The sequence below is a fragment of the Pungitius pungitius genome, chromosome 6 (genome assembly GCF_949316345.1).
Source record: "Pungitius pungitius chromosome 6, fPunPun2.1, whole genome shotgun sequence".
NCBI classification, from domain to species: domain Eukaryota; kingdom Metazoa; phylum Chordata; class Actinopteri; order Perciformes; family Gasterosteidae; genus Pungitius; species Pungitius pungitius.
This window is the reverse complement of record NC_084905.1, coordinates 6920474-6939779: the sequence shown is the minus strand read 5'-3', so window position 1 is coordinate 6939779 and position 19306 is coordinate 6920474. Positions and strand designations below refer to the sequence as shown.

The window sequence follows — 19306 nt, the reverse complement described above, 5'->3', positions numbered from 1 at the left end:
ATCTTGAAATACTTCAAAAATCATTCATTGAGGAAACCACACACAACATTTAAAATGTTCTTTATTACGGCAATACATGTATAAAAGGCTTTTGGCTCCGTATGGTGATGAACCCATCCGTTACCAGCAAATTACCACTATACTGAACAACAGTCGATTACAGGATACTCATCTAGAGTAGGCTTTCATTAGGGATGTTTGAAATAAAACAATAACCGATGGAGAGGATCTTTACTCCTCAGGGACTTGGTCACTTCTACCCGTCTCCACTTTGTATATGGTCTGGTAGCCATCGTCCCAGGCGTAGAGTTGTTTGTCACCGGGGTGGTAGTGGATGCTGCTGTGGCTGGTGTAGCGCTTCGGGAAGAACATCACGGGACTCTCGTCGCTGCAGATGGGAAGTGGAAAAATATCAACGGAAGACATTCACATCAGTTGCAAATGTGCTCCACTGAATCTGGTCAAAAGTGACGCTGTGTTGTCTTTTTCCTGTAAATGCAATTTGCTGTGAGTATTTGTGGCTGTACTCTTGTTTCGTCCTGAGCATAATCAAACCTGTGGATGGTGTCGTGGATGTCGTAGAGACACTGAACAGTGGAGCGACCTCCATAGCGCGTGTTGTAGACTACATAGAGGGTCCCGCATATTAGAAAGGCTCCTTCGGCATCTCGGCTTCTACACGGAGTATCCCAGGTGTACTCTACTGCCAGACTCGCTGAGGTAAGACACAAACAGTGTCAATATACCCCAGCTTACTTATGTATGCACGCACATGCATGAATCAGCATGCCAGTGTACCTCTATCCAGTTTGGTGATGACCAGGTTTCCCCCATACTCAGGATCGGCATGGATGACCCAGAGGCCCAGCTCGTCCACAGCCAGGTCCAGGTAAGTGTTGGGGTTCAGACTGTAGGCTGGTAGACGACCTGCTCCTGGTAACAGTGTACTGTCTGCCAAGGTACCATTCAACAAGTCTACCTTCATTTTGGGAGCAGATTGAAATAGATAGATTGAGAAATGCTAGCCTAATAGTTTTGAGTTCTTTATTTTATGTCCCACACGTTGTTAACCACTGAATAGGATGTGTTAATAAAGGCTGGGTAAGCTACACAGCAACATTTTTAGAGTTAAGTGCAGAGTTGAAATCACACTGCAAACTGTTACAGAGTCAATTGTACGAAAGAGCTGGAGTCATTATCCAGTGTCAAGATCAGATTCATTTTGCAACACTTAAATTAACTCTTTGATGATGGGTTTGAAATGTAACTGTACAGTATCGCACTTCTTAGTGTAGGACTTAACTCTGTGTACTGTGGCGCATGGTTTGGAGAGGGTGTGCGGGGAACCACCAGGTTGGTAGTTTGAACCCTGGCTGTTCCATGTCTCATGTCAAAGTGTCCCTGAGCAATACACCTAACCCTGAATTGCTCCTGGGCTAAAATGTAAACACCATGTGACACTTATTCCGAGTGAAATTGTTAACACTTTGTTGAGTGTTGATTTAACACTGACAAGATTGGGACAATATAAAGCCCAGCTTAGAGTCTCACAGAGTCAATTTAACTCTCTGAAATAATCTAGAAACAAGGTTTTGTCTCACTCCCAAAATTGTTGCTTGAATCCTCTGTTGTTGGACTTTCAAAATTTCAATTCAAATAGCATTGCCCCAAGTAAAGAAACTGATGATTTATTAACACATATATTACATTACATACATTGCCTAACCTAATACTTGCTCAACCTCATGTAAGCACTACGAATAAAGGCTAGGAGCAATTATATGTTGTTAAATATTTCAGACAATACTGATTCAACCCTGTTTTTAGTAATAAATGCTTTAGTTTGGCTTTGGGGATATGGGTCTATTAAAGTAAACATTCTGTTCCAAAACAGTAACTTGAGTAATCTCTTTTCACATGAAATAAAATGTTTTTTTTGGCATTGTTAGCCGACAGGAACATAAAAAACTCAGACTAATTGCCTCTAAAATGTTTTGAACTTAGTCTCCAGCCAAAAGCTACACAGCAGTTTGCCAAGCAATGAATGAACACACTGTTTAGTTCAATGCCTTTTAAATTTGACAATAACAATCCAAATCAATAAGGCAATGGCGTGAAACACACACACATTGCGGTATTAGGCTTTTATTCAACACACCTTCAGGATCTGGTTGGGAGTGTCTGCCTTGTGGTAGTAGAGGAATCCGTTGTAGACCACTTGGCCTGTCCCCTGCCAGTGGGACGGCAGCTCCACCACCTTCACTGGTGGGGTGGTGGTGCTCTCTGTGAAACTGTGCACAGAGGCGTACTCCAGCAGAGTGTTGTTATGAATTCCACTGAGCATATAGACCTGAAAGAAAACCAGAAGAAGTGGGTGGAAATGTTTCTTGTTAAACTCTGGACTGACGTTCTATTCTTGGTTTTAAAGCAATCAATATCTCTAACAAGTGGTATTCATGTACTCGGCAGCTTTGCTTTTTTCAGCACCCATTTATCAACTCTGTTGTGATGCGTTAAAAATCCAACTTAATCCTGCATAGAAAAACATAGATAGATTTATAGAATATATAGAAGATAGAAGATTTAGATTAGGGTAAAAAAAATATTTAATGAAGTTAAGGAAAAATTTAGGGTTTTGTAGGATATTAGAAATAAATCGATGACCTGCTTCATAAATTAACTATTAATAAAATGCATTTAGTGAACACCAGAATACAGCCATGATTCTGGAACTAATCAATGAAGTAATGAGAATATTGTAATACCACTGTAATTTTCCAACTAATCAATTGAATAGTACCAATGTACAGCTATGGTTGTATTCAATGTAATGTAATCAACAGAAATGCATGTAATACCTCATTGCACTAGTTATCTATGGAAAACTTCAAATACCTAGTCACCTTGAATGCACCTGAAGACGTCATGTGCCCAGAGGCGTGGACTTCTTCATTTTGAACATAACAGTATAGATAGGAATAAATACACCGTTTATGTAACTTCACATCAACGTTGACTTTTGGTTTCACAAGGGGACATGAAAAACAATCTCAGGGGTGCAACAATTTAAAATTGCGAGGGCATGACCCACCCTACTCCCAACCTGCTTGGCTAGTGCCTGTTCCCTTTTTTGGTTGGACTGGTTAGGTTTATGCATATATAGATTGGTTTCTCATTAATATAATTTGTAAATTAGCCCCCATAATGAGTCACTAAAGTACAATTCCTCTACATCTGTCCACCACCATGCAGAGAAGAAGATAAGCACAGTCATTTTGCCAGAATGAGAATCAGCCATCTCTCTACTAGTAAACAGCTCATTATTACTGGAATCCCATCATCCTTAACAAAACAACGGACCTTAGTGGATCCTTCGGTGGGGTCCTTGAACCAGGAACCATAGGTGTCTCCTGCCTTCTTCACAATCTTCAGGGACTTGATTTCACTCAGCACCATTCTGCAGTCTGGGAATATTGGAATGCAGAAAATAAACTGTATAGTGGTGTTTTTTTTCTTTTGCTCTTTCCTTTGTCCACTTGCAATACAAAAGCATTGGCCGCTAAGCGGCTACATAGCGTAATCGTTATCTGTATACAGCCAACTTCATACCATTCTCCACTTGGATCTTGGCTTTCGTTTGCAGCTGGTCCAGCTCAGCGGCCTTTATCTGTTGTTCCAGCAGCGCCTCTTCAATCTCAATGTCGGTCTGGGCGGGAATGTTGTTTTCAAGATACTCCAACTCCCTCTCCACCCGGTCGACTCGCACAGACATGCTGTCCATCTGGCTCCTCACCTCTGATCTACACAGCAAAATAAGAAAAAATTGATAATCATAGTTCTCACACAACTTAAAGCTGAATCTGGAAAGTCATAACTTAACCCGTAATCTCATCTCAAGCTGTTAGTATGAATTGAAAGCAGTATGTTAGACAGATGAGCTATTTCAGCATTCTGCAAAAGTTCACCACGGCCCAATTTATTGGTTATTGAGGCAGCTGTCAATCAATGCTTCAATCAAAAATTAGATTTCTGCATTGCCTGTCAGTCATTGAGTCACATGATGAAGTGTTGTTTTTCCTACCTCAGAACACTGAGAGTGGACAGATACCCCCTGATTTCAGACGAGAGGTCATAGGTCTTCTGGGTGGCACTCACTGTCTTTTGCTCACATTGGTTCAGACGCTCCTGGCATCATTGAAACAGATAAAAATAATGCATTGTCTTTTGAGAGAAAATAAAATGTATTAATTTACAGTAATGAAATATAAGATCCATAACAAGTGGATAATTCCTTGTATTCCTTGATTCACAGTGGAAAGAGAGTATTTAGTTGCTACCAAGCTGGCCTGTCAAGCGTACTTTCTTTATAGTCAATTTTTCTCTGAATGGACCATAATTTACTAAATGAACATCATGCTATATTTAAGAAGACCAGATTAGAAATTGAGACCATAAACTCAAAAGTTTGGTGGGGGAATAAATTAAGTCATTGAGTCATTCTTTCCATAAAAAAGGACTTTTATTTTTTAAACTAGAGGAGTCGCCCCTGCTGGTCACTAGAGAGAAAAGACACTTTCGTATATATAGATGTTGATAATACTTTTGATATTTTGTAAAAATGTGAGCAAGGGGCTAAGAGACAAAACCAACCCTACTTCCATGTGATCGAGTAGAAGTATAAAGTAGCATAAAGTGGAAATACTGAGGTTGAGTACAAAAACTTCAAAGGGGCACTAAGGCCAGTATTTGAGACAATAGATATACAGTAGATACACTTTGATTCCACCACTGGCTCCTGTCCCACTTTATTGCATTCATGCTGGTACTGCACACCACTGTGAAATGAACTAGACTGCATTACATTACCTCCCTGGGACATTCAGTATTGCTACAGATTTGACACATGTGCATATTTACTCGAGATCTGTGACCGGATACCCCGTAACACGAAGACATTGTCAAAATGAAAGGATGGCGAAACATTTGGCATCACATGATCCGCCAGTAACTCATCATTAAAAATTGTTCATTAAAAAGGTTGGATCCGTTTGAGCAATAAATGTGTGGACCTGTTTGATGCGGCACGGGACCCTTACCTCCATCTGAGACAGTCTCCTGTCCAGGTACTGGATAATGAAGACATCCTGGGAGGAGCCCTGGCTCTGGACTAAATCCATAGTCCCACAGAGACACAGGAGAAGGACAAGAAGCAGTCTGCCTGACATCGCGGGCACTTCTGTCACAAACTCAAACAGCAGCTGATGCTTTCCCTGCCTCTGGACAGAGAGACCGTTTCCTGTACTTCACTTTCACACCAAAAGGATAAATCCATACAAATCCAGCCAAAATTAAAAACAGTCTTTGCCGTGTTGGAGGAAACCCTGGATCGTCCTTAAATGGCCGATGGGTCCGGTTTGCATTTGAGAGTTGCAGCTTTCCGTCCTGCTTCTTTAAGTGGGTTTGGATCCAAGTGAACCTCACCCTCACACGTTCCCTCCCAGGCTCTCTCTCTCTCTCCCTCTCAGCTTTTCCCGCAGTCTCACAACCCACCCTTTTCTCTTCTCTGGAGTTTGAGGTCTTAGAGAAGTAAACATAAGAGAAGCGAGGGGAGGGAGAGAGAGAGAGGGGGGGGGGGGAGGCGGTTTGGGGGAACAAACGTTCACAGTCTGCTGTCCAAACCTGTAGTTTCCCATTGTAATAATCTCCAGATGGCCTTCTGACTCGTCCCCCATTCCTCACACGCTAGCTAGAGCTACTCCAAAGTTTTTAAGTTTCACAACACTAATGAAAGAAAAGAAAAAACAAAAAAATGGATATTTTCAAAATCATAAAACTTCATTTGGTGTTGCGTCCTCTCCAAAGACAGAAAGGGTGTTTCTACCCTGTTATGTATGTAAGAGATGTGCCATAATTTAATACATCCAGAAGCTTCTAAAGCATGGATTTTTTTGACTGAGGAGATTGAAGTCAGAACAGAAGAAATGAGCAGATGGCTTACAGATTCCAAATAGTTCCTGTTGTTATGATCTGATCCAAAAGTTTCCTCTTTGTTCTCCCTTTCTTTTTTGTTATAAGGCTTGTTCCCGTTTGGCTGCTGCTTGTTGTCTGTTTTTTTTTTGGTGCCACCTGGGTCTGTTTCCTGTTCTGTTCTGACAGAAAATGTGTACATGTCAGCTTTCTTGCTGTGCTTTAGAGCTGCAGCTTCATGACAAGGTGAAATGGAGGATAACACACCAACGTGTTAACAAAGCAAAACCCACAGTGAATCCTTTCTTCTCCTTTAACAAATGATCTTGAGGTCTTTGGCTTTTTTTTGCCAACCTGCTCCAGTTTACTGGTTTCTACCAGGAGAGGACACCACATTACAGTAAATCTATTTCAAAATATGAAAAAAGTAATAATTATTCAGAATAAATGGCGTTATAGTAAACTCAGCCGACCATCCGAGCGGCGAACGGTACGGCCGACAGGGGATGTGGCGCTGACGGTACAGCAGTCATCCAGCAGACCGCTCTAGTGAACCACTTCCTTCACATTTTGTGTTTCATGGGGGTAATGGGCTAATTCTAATATGTTTATATATTTTTTTCTTTCTCATATTTTTCTCCACCACAAATCTGAATGTTGGATAAAGCCAAGTTCAATTAAAGCTGCTAGCAGCGATAAACAGGCCTTGCATGTTGGGGTGGGGGGTAGGGGGGGCCAGAGGTCAGACGGATATGCAGCCAAAAAAACAAAAAATCAATGTTGGGGGAGGGATTCAAACCCAAGTCTGTGGCTTCAAAAACAGAATAACTCACCACTAGACGTGCAAAAAGTAAATTAAATTTGAAGTGGCTGTGATAAAGTCCCAGGGAGGAGTTTGTCAAGTATACCATCTAGAAGGTGCAAAATAATATTCTGAAAATAATTATAACTGACTTCCTGTTCCTGTAATTTAAGTCTTCCTGTTTTACATGTCCAAAAATCGTCACACATCAGGTCAATGGTCAATGGTTCGCTCGACCTTCAGTTGGCTCAGGCCCTAATAAGAATAAGTCTTCAAAACACGATAGGGCTTAGTCTGACTTTCAGTCGGCTCCGGCCCTAATAATCTTGTTTCATTTTGTTGGGATATTACAGTCAATAGGACTCTAGAGATCTCTTTTTATCCCTCAATAGGTCAGCAAAACTGTTAACAGCCATGAAAAAATACATTTTTCATTGAGTAATATATGAATCAACCCCATTTTGAAAGCTTTCAGAGCATACAGATGAATGAAAAAAGAAGGTTCAGTGGACCACAAAAAAATCATGCTAGTCGTTTTGAATGGCTTCACGACGTGAACGTCCTCTGCTTACACTGTTAACTTTGTGATCAGAATGACGTCCACAGCAACACCACGTGTTATTCATAATAATGTGTACAAAGATTGTCAAATATGTAATAGATTTTCTTAATTTAGTTAATTTTACTTTTATGTAAAAAGATGAATATGCTGCCATAGAAAGGACCTTCAAAGGAATTGCGTTGCTAGTGTGTTTACTTTATGTTAGCTCATTCATTGGCATACAGTGTTATGTATGCAATGCATGATTTGTTTTTGTATGTTTTTTTGGCTACATGGTGTGGCTTTTAGTCTAAATGTACACATATCATACACACACACACACACAAAGACACACACACACAAAGTGTTCCCTCTCATGGAACTCAAGCTGCGTAAAGACGCTGTGGGAACGCCTATGCGTGACCGCGTCATGAAGCACGTGTGAAATCTAACCAATGGCGAGCTGGTACGTCATAGGCGAGCGACGCCGGGACCAGGGCGCTATAACAATAGTTGTATTCATATAGGACTCCATGTATTTATTAGATGATTTATTGGTTCAACTTTTCATAATCATGTTCAACCCACAAAGACTGGGCCAAAATATACTGGTAGGCTAATTGAAACATGCACTACAAGTTATCATCAGCAGAGGTCATCATAGAGTTTGTGATGCATTGAATGAATGAACCTTTTTCCAATACAATTGGCTGGAAAGCTTCACTGGTTCAGAAAGCTTCACTTTGCCATCACTACCAATTGAGACCGTGTGTCTCCACAGCTAGCCAAGATACAACCAAAGATACAACAGATGGATCCCGGCGATCAATCAGAATTCAAATAGTTTGATTGAATTAGCATCGAAACACTAATGAAGCCAGGCAGAGTCATCCGTCTGGTATTTGTAAAAAAAAACATTTCAAATAAATTCTCTGTCTGTGGAAATGTCCACAGCTGAGTGACTGTCTCCTTATTGTCTTTGACAATTTATGTCTCTAAAGGAACAATTTAATGGTTTGTGCTCATGTCCTGTTTTATTTTGTAGTTTCAAAATAACTTCACTTCCTGCCTTGTCCCATCTTCCCCTGTGATTGTCTGCAGTGTTCATGTATCCAATCACCTGCACCCCCCCTGTGTGTTTAAGCCCTGTGGGTCTCTTGTCCCTTGTTGTTTCATTGTAGTTTGAGTGTTGGTTTATGAATTTCAGTTTTGTTGATTTTGAGTTTTTGGCTTTGGAACCCTTTGGACTATTAAAGTCTGTTTTTGTTTTTGTGTCCGAGTCCTGCCTCTGTCTGCACCCACCATCTTTGACAAACAAGTCCTGCTTTATTGGGTGCTTTGTTCACTTTGAAACAACTTATGTGCAAAATCAAGGTGAAATGAGATGTAATGGTCAGCAGTACACCTGGCATCCTGCTCTGTGGTTAAGTCATTACATCTGACCTGAAGGTTGACCAGATGATGAGGTCTTTGGAATATTCACAGGTGCCGAACACCAGCAGTGTTTAATGACTGGTTTCAAACGGTGTAGCCTACCTGGGCTGTGACACTTGGCCTGGCACTCCGGCATGCTCTTGAAATTGTTGGCATTGCCGAAGCAGCCGCCTTAGAAGAAATGCCTGCAGCGCTGACTGCTGGCGTCAAAGAAGTAGCGAGTCAGCAGCCCCCGACACGGACCCGGAGCTTCAGGGAGGTGACACGGGTTCTTATCATCTACGAGAGAGAACAAGTGTTGCAACTATTATTAAGTCTTATTAAACAATTGTTGCATGAATAGCTGATTGGTTGACGCCCTTAACTGGACTCTCCATCAATCACAAGCACGCCATCGGAAAGTTCCTCTTTCATTTGTTGATGAAGCTCACGTTCAAACGGTACCAAGCATGATGACACGTGCCTTTAACTTCATGAAATGCTGACAACAGACAGCAAAACTCCTCTGTGTTGATGTATGTTTATTATAATCCATGTGTTATTTATTCCTGCTCATGTGATGAATTGTTCTACCTTTTTGTGAGTGAGCCTAACAAAGACAGAGTGGAAGTAATAGGCTCGGCCTCCACACAGTTTGGCCTCCCGCTGTTTATTTCTGTCACTTTTTGAGCACAATGAAAAGCCGTAGCTGTCTTCAGTAGATACCGGCCACGTAAATGTAAGCAACAAGGTCAGACGCTTTAAAGATGGTCGTGGAAACTAGGTCCCCTCTTTGAACATCCCGTTTCAATCAACAAGACCAAATATGGTCCCCCCATAAAGCGGCCTACCTGTGGGCTTACTGACACACCAATGGGCCGCTTTGTCCTTCTAGGCCCCGATGTGTGTCAAAGACAACACAGTCAGGCAAATGGGAAAAACCTGGGCCATCATTAAAGTCCACATGTGCATTTAGCATGAAATCAGATGTCTTGTCCTCCTTTGAAAACATGGAATTCTTTTGGAAATTTTAAATCTTCTTTTAATAAATCAATTCATGAACACTGCTTCATACTGTATCACAAACCTTTTACTAACAAGTAAGTGTGTTTGTGGGAAACTTCTTGTTAATAAACAATTTATTTAATATAACTAATGACCAAGGGCACTTTCCAATGGTAGAGTTTTGTATCTACAATTAAAAGATGTAATACATTAATGATCATTTACGCATTTATTATTATTTTGAGTTGACCTCTTTGTCCCATAAAAAGCCCTCCTTAACTCTCCGTCCACCCAGACCGGTGCACGCAACACTGTTTGCGTTAACACAGGGCCGAGCCCGCCTCGAGGCGACCGCCTCGGGCGCCAAATTCGTGCGGGGCGCCCTCTAGCGTTACACATCTTTCTCCCAACAACTTTGATTAACCGAATAAAACCCAGGTGAAATGATTAAAACAAATGAACATGGCGCGCCCGTCATATGTTGAAATGTTATGTGTCTTTGCAACCACGCAACCATAAGCTCCGCTGCGCGTGACCGTTGCGCGTTGCAAGGCAACCGTTGCCATGCAACGCGCAACGGTCACGCGCAGCGGAGCTTATATTTGCGTGTTCCAAGTCAACGGCCGCACTCGGATCAAGCTCCAGCAACGGTCACAACCCTCTGGTGCAAAGGGACGAAGAAAAGCAGCAAGAGGAGAAGAAAGCCCCGTAAAGAGGTAACGTTATGTCTTTCCATCTCAGACAAGTCATTTCATGTCAGACATTGGATTGGATTGCTTTAGATTAACACTGTGGTCGTTTACACAGCTAATGTTAGCCAAACTGCTTTAAGACTTCAGGAGCCTTCCAGCTAGCATAGTGATGACACATTCTAATCACTAATCAAAATACACCTCTTCACGGCTCCACATTGAGACTTGTCCGGGACACTCATTACCTTTATTATACCGATACCGATTTTATTTTACCGGTTTGAAACTAATACATTTTTCACAAGTGACTTTAGCTAACGCTACCTTGCGTTTTTCATAAGTGACGTTAGCTAACGCTAGCTAGCGTTTTTTTCATAAGCATCAGCAGCTTCGTACCTAGCAAACAAGCTATTGTTAGCAATTTAAATGTATTAAGCTGTACCCGGACGGTTGTTCATTGACAAGTGAAACGCTGATGTAACTGTTAACTTAACGTTACTTGTCCAAATGACAAGTGCCTCAAATCGTTATGTCGAGCCATTTTCTTCAGATTAGCTTTCCACATATCCTTTTACATTTTCACCCGATAGTAACTGTTTTTTATTGTTTCTAATTGCATTTATTAATCCTGGTTTATCTGTTGGTTTTATTGTTTATCTGTTTGTGCTATATCTGTGCTGGTTTTACCATGTAAACACACTCTCTCTCTCTTGCCATGTTAATGGTTAACATCGGTTAACAGGAAAAAAAACTGCATTTCAAAATGTAGTTTGAGAGGCTGGGGTTGAAAATTGTTGGATCATCATATCGGTCATTCAAGGCTTCGGGCAGTACGGGAGAGGTCAGCTGATGAAGCACAGGGAATTAGGAATATTCCAGAATTCTGTTGCACACATTCTTTTTCCAGGGTCATCGTTCAGTTCCAGAAGAGAACACAGCGAGTTGTTTTTATAGCAGTTAGTCAATGTGTGGAAAGTTATTGTTCCTCTGCAAGCCAATCATTCAGCCTGGTCCCACTAACAGGGCATCAAATACCACAAGTGAGTTGTAGCTACGCCACCATCACCTAGCTTACATTATATTACAAGCTGTGTCTTAAACCAACCCATGAGGTTAACCACGTGTTCTAATGTTAGGGGGCCATCGATTCATAAGGTTAACGTGGAGAGCAGAGACATAAGTGAAAAAAAGACGATTGAATGGAACTGTTGGTTTGTAACCATTCATTTCTATCAGAGATTCATTTCTGATGACACGACATTTAAGCTATGGTAAATATATTTATATGTATGTAATGTGCAGCTTTAAGGCCATGGTCACTTTTTGATAATAGAATATGTTACTGCTAGTCTGTTTGGCAAGATTCTACAGTGAGCTTAGTCCACCATGTGTTCCTGCCAAATTGAGTCGAAATTATGTCAACACTGAATGAGCAAAAAATACTTTTTGAAATGCACTGTTTTTGTGTCTAGGTTACTGATGAATGCACCGTTATTGTGTCTGGGTTACTGATGAATGCACCGTTATTGTGTCTGGGTTACTGATGGATGCACCGTTATTGTGTCTAGGTTACTGATGGATGCACCGTTGTTGTGTTAAATAGACTGATGGATGCACTGTTATTGTGTCTGGGGGACTGATGGATGCACTGTTATTGTGTCTGGGTTACTGATGGATGCACCGGTATTGCGTCTGGGTGACTGATGGATGCACTTTTATTGCGTCTGTGTTACTGATGGATGCACTGTTATTGTGTCTGAGTGACTGATGGATGCACTGTTATTGTGTCTGGGTTACTGATGGATGCACTTTTATTGCGTCTGGGTTACTGATGGATGCACTGTTATTGTGTCTGGGTTACTGATGGATGCACTGTTATTGTGACTGATGGATGCACTGTTATTGTGTCTGGGTGACTGATGGATGCACTGTTATTGTGTCTGGGTTACTGATGGATGCACCTGTATTGTGTCTGGGTGACTGAAGGATGCACGTTTACTGCGTCTGGGTTACTGATGGATGCACCGGTATTGCGTCTGGGTGACTGATGGGTGCACTTTCATTGCGTCTGGGTTACTGATGGATGCACTTTTATTGCGTCTGGGTTACTGATGAATCCACTTTTATTGCGTCTGGGTTACTGATGGATGCACCGTTATTGTGACTGATGGATGCACTGTTATTGTGTCTGGGTTACTGATGGATGCACCGGTATTGTGTCTGGGTGACTAAAGGATGCACTTTTACTGCGTCTGGGTTACTGATGGATGCACCGGTATTGCGTCTGGGTGACTAATGGATGCAATTTTATTGTGTCTGGGTTACTGATGGATGCACTGTTTTTGTGTCTGGGTTACTGATGGATGCACCGGTATTGCGTCTGGGTGACTGATGGATGCACTGTTATTGTGTCTGGGTGACTGATGGATGCACCGTTATTGTGTCTGGGGGACTAATGGATGCACTTTTATTGTCTGGGTGACTGATGGATGCACTGTTTTTGTGTCTGGGTTACTGATGGATGCACCGGTATTGCGTCTGGGTGACTGAAGGATGCATGTTTACTGCTTCTGGGTTACTGATGGATGCACCGGTATTGCGTCTGGGTGACTGATGGATGCACTTTCATTGCGTCTGGGTTACTGATGGATGCACTTTTATTGCGTCTGGGTTACTGATGAATGCACTTTTATTGCGTCTGGGTTACTGATGGATGCACTGTTATTGTGACTGATGGATGCACTGTTATTGTGTCTGGGTGACTGATGGATGCACTGTTATTGTGTCTGGGTTACTGATGGATGCACCTGTATTGTGTCTGGGTGACTGAAGGATGCACGTTTACTGCGTCTGGGTTACTGATGGATGCACCGGTATTGCGTCTGTGTGACTGATGGATGCACTTTCATTGCGTCTGGGTTACTGATGGATGCACTTTTATTGCGTCTGGGTTACTGATGAATGCACTTTTATTGCGTCTGGGTTACTGATGGATGCACCGTTATTGTGACTGATGGATGCACTGTTATTGTGTCTGGGTGACTGATGGATGCACCGTTATTGTGTCTGGGGGACTAATGGATGCACTTTTATTGTCTGGGTGACTGATGGATGCACTGTTTTTGTGTCTGGGTTACTGATGGATGCACCGGTATTGCGTCTGGGTGACTGAAGGATGCATGTTTACTGCTTCTGGGTTACTGATGGATGCACCGGTATTGCGTCTGGGTGACTGATGGATGCACTTTCATTGCGTCTGGGTTACTGATGGATGCACTTTTATTGCGTCTGGGTTACTGATGAATGCACTTTTATTGCGTCTGGGTTACTGATGGATGCACTGTTATTGTGACTGATGGATGCACTGTTATTGTGTCTGGGTGACTGATGGATGCACTGTTATTGTGTCTGGGTTACTGATGGATGCACCTGTATTGTGTCTGGGTGACTGAAGGATGCACGTTTACTGCGTCTGGGTTACTGATGGATGCACCGGTATTGCGTCTGTGTGACTGATGGATGCACTTTCATTGCGTCTGGGTTACTGATGGATGCACTTTTATTGCGTCTGGGTTACTGATGAATGCACTTTTATTGCGTCTGGGTTACTGATGGATGCACCGTTATTGTGACTGATGGATGCACTGTTATTGTGTCTGGGTTACTGATGGATGCACCGGTATTGCGTCTGGGTGACTGATGGATGCACTTTCATTGCGTCTGAGTTACTGATGGATGCACTGTTATTGTGTCTGGGTTACTGATGGATGCACCGGTATTGCGTCTGGGTGACTGAAGGATGCACTTTTACTGCGTCTGGGTTACTGATGGATGCACCGGTATTGTGTCTGGGTGACTGAAGGATGCGCGTTTACTGCGTCTGGGTTACTGATGGATGCACCGGTATTGCGTCTGGGTGACTGATGGATGCACTTTCATTGCGTCTGGGTTACTGATGGATGCACTTTTATTGCGTCTGGGTTACTGATGAATGCACTTTTATTGCGTCTGGGTTACTGATGGATGCACTGTTATTGTGACTGATGGATGCACTGTTATTGTGTCTGGGTGACTGATGGATGCACTGTTATTGTGTCTGGGTTACTGATGGATGCACCTGTATTGTGTCTGGGTGACTGAAGGATGCACGTTTACTGCGTCTGGGTTACTGATGGATGCACAGGTATTGCGTCTGGGTGACTGATGGATGCACTTTCATTGCGTCTGGGTTACTGATGGATGCACTTTTATTGCGTCTGGGTTACTGATGAATGCACTTTTATTGCGTCTGGGTTACTGATGGATGCACCGTTATTGTGACTGATGGATGCACTGTTATTGTGTCTGGGTTACTGATGGATGCACCGGTATTCCGTCTGGGTGATTGAAGGATGCACTTTTGCTGCGTCTGGGTTACTGATGGATGCACTGTTATTGTGTCTGTGTGACTGATGGATGCACCGGTATTGCGTCTGGGTGACTAATGGATGCAATTTTATTGCGTCTGGGTTACTGATGGATGCACTGTTATTGTGTCTGTGTGACTGATGGATGCACTGTTATTATGTCTGGGTGACTGATGGATGCACTGTTATTGTGTCTGGGTTACTGATGGATGCACCTGTATTGTGTCTGGGTGACTGAAGGATGCACGTTTACTGCGTCTGGGTTACTGATGGATGCACCGGTATTGCGTCTGGCTGACTGATGGATGCACTTTCATTGCGTCTGGGTTACTGATGGATGCACTTTTATTGCGTCTGGGTTACTGATGGATGCACCGTTATTGTGACTGATGGATGCACTGTTATTGTGTCTGGGTTACTGATGGATGCACCGGTATTGCGTCTGGGTGATTGAAGGATGCACTTTTACTGCGTCTGGGTTACTGATGGATGCACCGGTATTGCGTCTGGGTGACTGATGGATGCACTTTCATTGCGTCTGGGTTACTGATGGATGCACTGTTATTGTGTCTGTGTGACTGATGGATGCACTGTTATTATGTCTGGGTGACTGATGGATGCACTGTTATTGTGTCTGGGTTTCTGATGGATGCACCTGTATTGTGTCTGGGTGACTGAAGGATGCACGTTTAATGCGTCTGGGTTACTGATGGATGCACCGGTATTGCGTCTGGGTGACTGATGGATGCACTTTCATTGCGTCTGGGTTACTGATGGATGCACTTTTATTGCGTCTGGGTTACTGATGAATGCACTTTTATTGCGTCTGGGTTACTGATGGATGCACTGTTATTGTGACTGATGGATGCACTGTTATTGTGTCTGGGTGACTGATGGATGCACTGTTATTGTGTCTGGGTGACTGATGGATGCACTGTTATTGTGTCTGGGTTACTGATGGATGCACCTGTATTGTGTCTGGGTGACTGAAGGATGCACGTTTACTGCGTCTGGGTTACTGATGGATGCACCGGTATTGCGTCTGTGTGACTGATGGATGCACTTTCATTGCGTCTGGGTTACTGATGGATGCACTTTTATTGCGTCTGGGTTACTGATGAATGCACTTTTATTGCCTCTGGGTTACTGATGGATGCACTGTTATTGTGACTGATGGATGCACTGTTATTGTGTCTGGGTGACTGATGGATGCACTGTTATTGTGTCTGGGTTACTGATGGATGCACCTATTTTGTGTCTGGGTGACTGAAGGATGCATGTTTACTGCGTCTGGGTTACTGATGGATGCACCGGTATTGCGTCTGGGTGACTGATGGATGCACTTTTATTGCGTCTGGGTTACTGATGAATGCATTTTTATTGCGTCTGGGTTACTGATGGATGCACCGTTATTGTGACTGATGGATGCACTGTTATTGTGTCTGGGTGACTGATGGATGCACTTTCATTGCGTCTGGGTTACTGATGGATGCACTTTTATTGCGTCTGGGTTACTGATGAATGCATTTTTATTGTGTCTGGGTTACTGATGGATGCACCGTTATTGTGACTGATGGATGCACTGTTATTGTGTCTGGGTTACTGATGGATGCACCGGTATTGCGTCTGGGTGACTGAAGGATGCACTTTTACTGCGTCTGGGTTACTGATGGATGCACCGGTATTGCGTCTGGGTGACTAATGGATGCAATTTTATTGCGTCTGGGTTACTGATGGATGCACTGTTATTGTGTCTGTGTGACTGATGGATGCACTGTTATTATGTCTGGGTGACTGATGGATGCACTGCTATTGTGTCTGGGTTACTGATGGATGCACCTGTATTGTGTCTGGGTGACTGAAGGATGCACTTTTATTGCGTCTGGGTTACTGATGAATGCACTTTTATTGCGTCTGGGTTACTGATGGATGCACCGTTATTGTGACTGATGGATGCACTGTTATTGTGTCTGGGTTACTGATGGATGCACCGGTATTGCGTCTGGGTGACTGATGGATGCACTTTCATTGCGTCTGAGTTACTGATGGATGCACTGTTATTGTGTCTGTGTGACTGATGGATGCACTGTTATTGTGTCTGGGTTACTGATGGATGCACCGGTATTGCGTCTGGGTGACTGAAGGATGCACTTTTACTGCGTCTGGGTTACTGATGGATGCACCGGTATTGCGTCTGGGTGACTAATGGATGCAATTTTATTGTGTCTGGGTTACTGATGGATGCACCTGTATTGTGTCTGGGTGACTGAAGGATGCACGTTTACTGCGTCTGGGTTACTGATGGATGCACCGGTATTGCGTCTGGGTGACTGATGGATGCACTTTCATTGCGTCTGGGTTACTGATGGATGCACTTTTATTGCGTCTGGGTTACTGATGAATGCACTTTTATTGCGTCTGGGTTACTGATGAATGCACTTTTATTGCGTCTGGGTTACTGATGGATGCACTGTTATTGTGACTGATGGATGCACTGTTATTGTGTCTGGGTTACTGATGGATGCACCTGTATTGTGTCTGGGTGACTGAAGGATGCACGTTTACTGCGTCTGGGTGACTGATGGATTCACCGGTATTGCGTCTGGGTGACTGATGGATGCACTTTCATTGCGTCTGGGTTACTGATGGATGCACTTTTATTGCGTCTGGGTTACTGATGAATGCACTTTTATTGCGTCTGGGTTACTGATGGATGCACCGTTATTGTGACTGATGGATGCACTGTTATTGTGTCTGGGTTACTGATGGATGCACCGGTATTCCGTCTGGGTGATTGAAGGATGCACTTTCGCTGCGTCTGGGTTACTGATGGATGCACTGGCATTGCGTCTGGGTGACTAATGGATGCAATTTTATTGCGTCTGGGTTACTGATGGATGCACTGTTATTGTGTCTGTGTGACTGATGGATGCACCGGTATTGCGTCTGGGTGACTAATGGATGCAATTTTATTGCGTCTGGGTTACTGATGGATGCACTGTTATTGTGTCTGTGTGACTGATGGATGCACTGTTATTATGTCTGGGTGACTGATGGATGCACTGTTATTGTGTCTGGGTTACTGATGGATGCACCTGTATTGTGTCTGGGTGACTGAAGGATGCACGTTTACTGCGTCTGGGTTACTGATGGATGCACCGGTATTGCGTCTGGGTGACTGATGGATGCACTTTCATTGCGTCTGGGTTACTGATGGATGCACTTTTATTGCGTCTAGGTTACTGATGGATGCACCGTTATTGTGACTGATGGATGCACTGTTATTGTGTCTGGGTTACTGATGGATGCACCGGTATTGCGTCTGGGTGATTGAAGGATGCACTTTTACTGCGTCTGGGTTACTGATGGATGCACCGGTATTGCGTCTGGGTGACTGATGGATGCACTTTCATTGCGTCTGGGTTACTGATGGATGCACTGTTATTGTGTCTGTGTGACTGATGGATGCACTGTTATTATGTCTGGGTGACTGATGGATGCACTTTTATTGTGTCTGGGTGACTGATGGATGCACTGTTATTGTGTCTGGGTTACTGATGGATGCACCTGCATTGTGTCTGGGTGACTGAAGGATGCACGTTTACTGCGTCTAGGTTACTGATGGATGCACCGGTATTGCGTCTGGGTGACTGATGGATGCACTTTCATTGCGTCTGGGTTACTGATGGATGCACTTTTATTGCGTCTGGGTTACTGATGAATGCACTTTTATTGCGTCTGGGTTACTGATGAATGCACTTTTATTGCGTCTGGGTTACTGATGGATGCACTGTTATTGTGACTGATGGATGCACTGTTATTGTGTCTGGGTTACTGATGGATGCACCTGTATTGTGTCTGGGTGACTGAAGGATGCACGTTTACTGCGTCTGGGTTACTGATGGATGCACCGGTATTGCGTCTGGGTGACTGATGGATGCACTTTCATTGCGTCTGGGTTACTGATGGATGCACTTTTATTGCGTCTGGGTTACTGATGAATGCACTTTTATTGCGTCTGGGTTACTGATGGATGCACCGTTATTGTGACTGATGGATGCACTGTTATTGTGTCTGGGTTACTGATGGATGCACCGGTATTCCGTCTGGGTGATTGAAGGATGCACTTTTGCTGCGTCTGGGTTACTGATGGATGCACTGGCATTGCGTCTGGGTGACTAATGGATGCAATTTTATTGCGTCTGGGTTACTGATGGATGCACTGTTATTGTGTCTGTGTGACTGATGGATGCACCGGTATTGCGTCTGGGTGACTAATGGATGCAATTTTATTGCGTCTGGGTTACTGATGGATGCACTGTTATTGTGTCTGTGTGACTGATGGATGCACTGTTATTATGTCTGGGTGACTGATGGATGCACTGTTATTGTGTCTGGGTTACTGATGGATGCACCTGTATTGTGTCTGGGTGACTGAAGGATGCACGTTTACTGCGTCTGGGTTACTGATGGATGCACC

General features: G+C 43.3%; 1 protein-coding gene across 1 annotated transcript; it reads right to left on the bottom strand.

Moving 5' to 3' along the window:
* Positions 1–44: 44 nt before the first annotated feature.
* On the bottom strand, positions 45–5592 carry olfml1 (olfactomedin-like 1). The gene is made up of 8 exons (XM_037452567.2): positions 5097–5592; positions 4082–4185; positions 3610–3800; positions 3361–3464; positions 2159–2350; positions 799–979; positions 556–715; positions 45–388 (listed from the first exon to the last, which is right to left on the bottom strand). The coding sequence occupies exons 1-8, from the start codon at positions 5223–5225 to the stop codon at positions 232–234; spliced, it is 1218 nt and encodes a 405-aa protein (XP_037308464.2). The 5' UTR covers positions 5226–5592; the 3' UTR covers positions 45–231.
* Positions 5593–19306: the final 13714 nt, after the last annotated feature.

Coding starts and splice junctions, on each gene's coding strand:
- olfml1 (XM_037452567.2), bottom strand. CDS start 5,225: ATGTCAGGCAGACTGCTTCTTGTCCTTCTCCTGTGTCTCTGTGGGACT. Junction 3,465..3,609: donor CAAGATCCAAGTGGAGAATG/GTATGAAGTTGG, acceptor CAATATTCCCAG/ACTGCAGAATGGTGCTGAGT. Junction 389..555: donor ATCCACGACACCATCCACAG/GTTTGATTATGC, acceptor TCCCATCTGCAG/CGACGAGAGTCCCGTGATGT.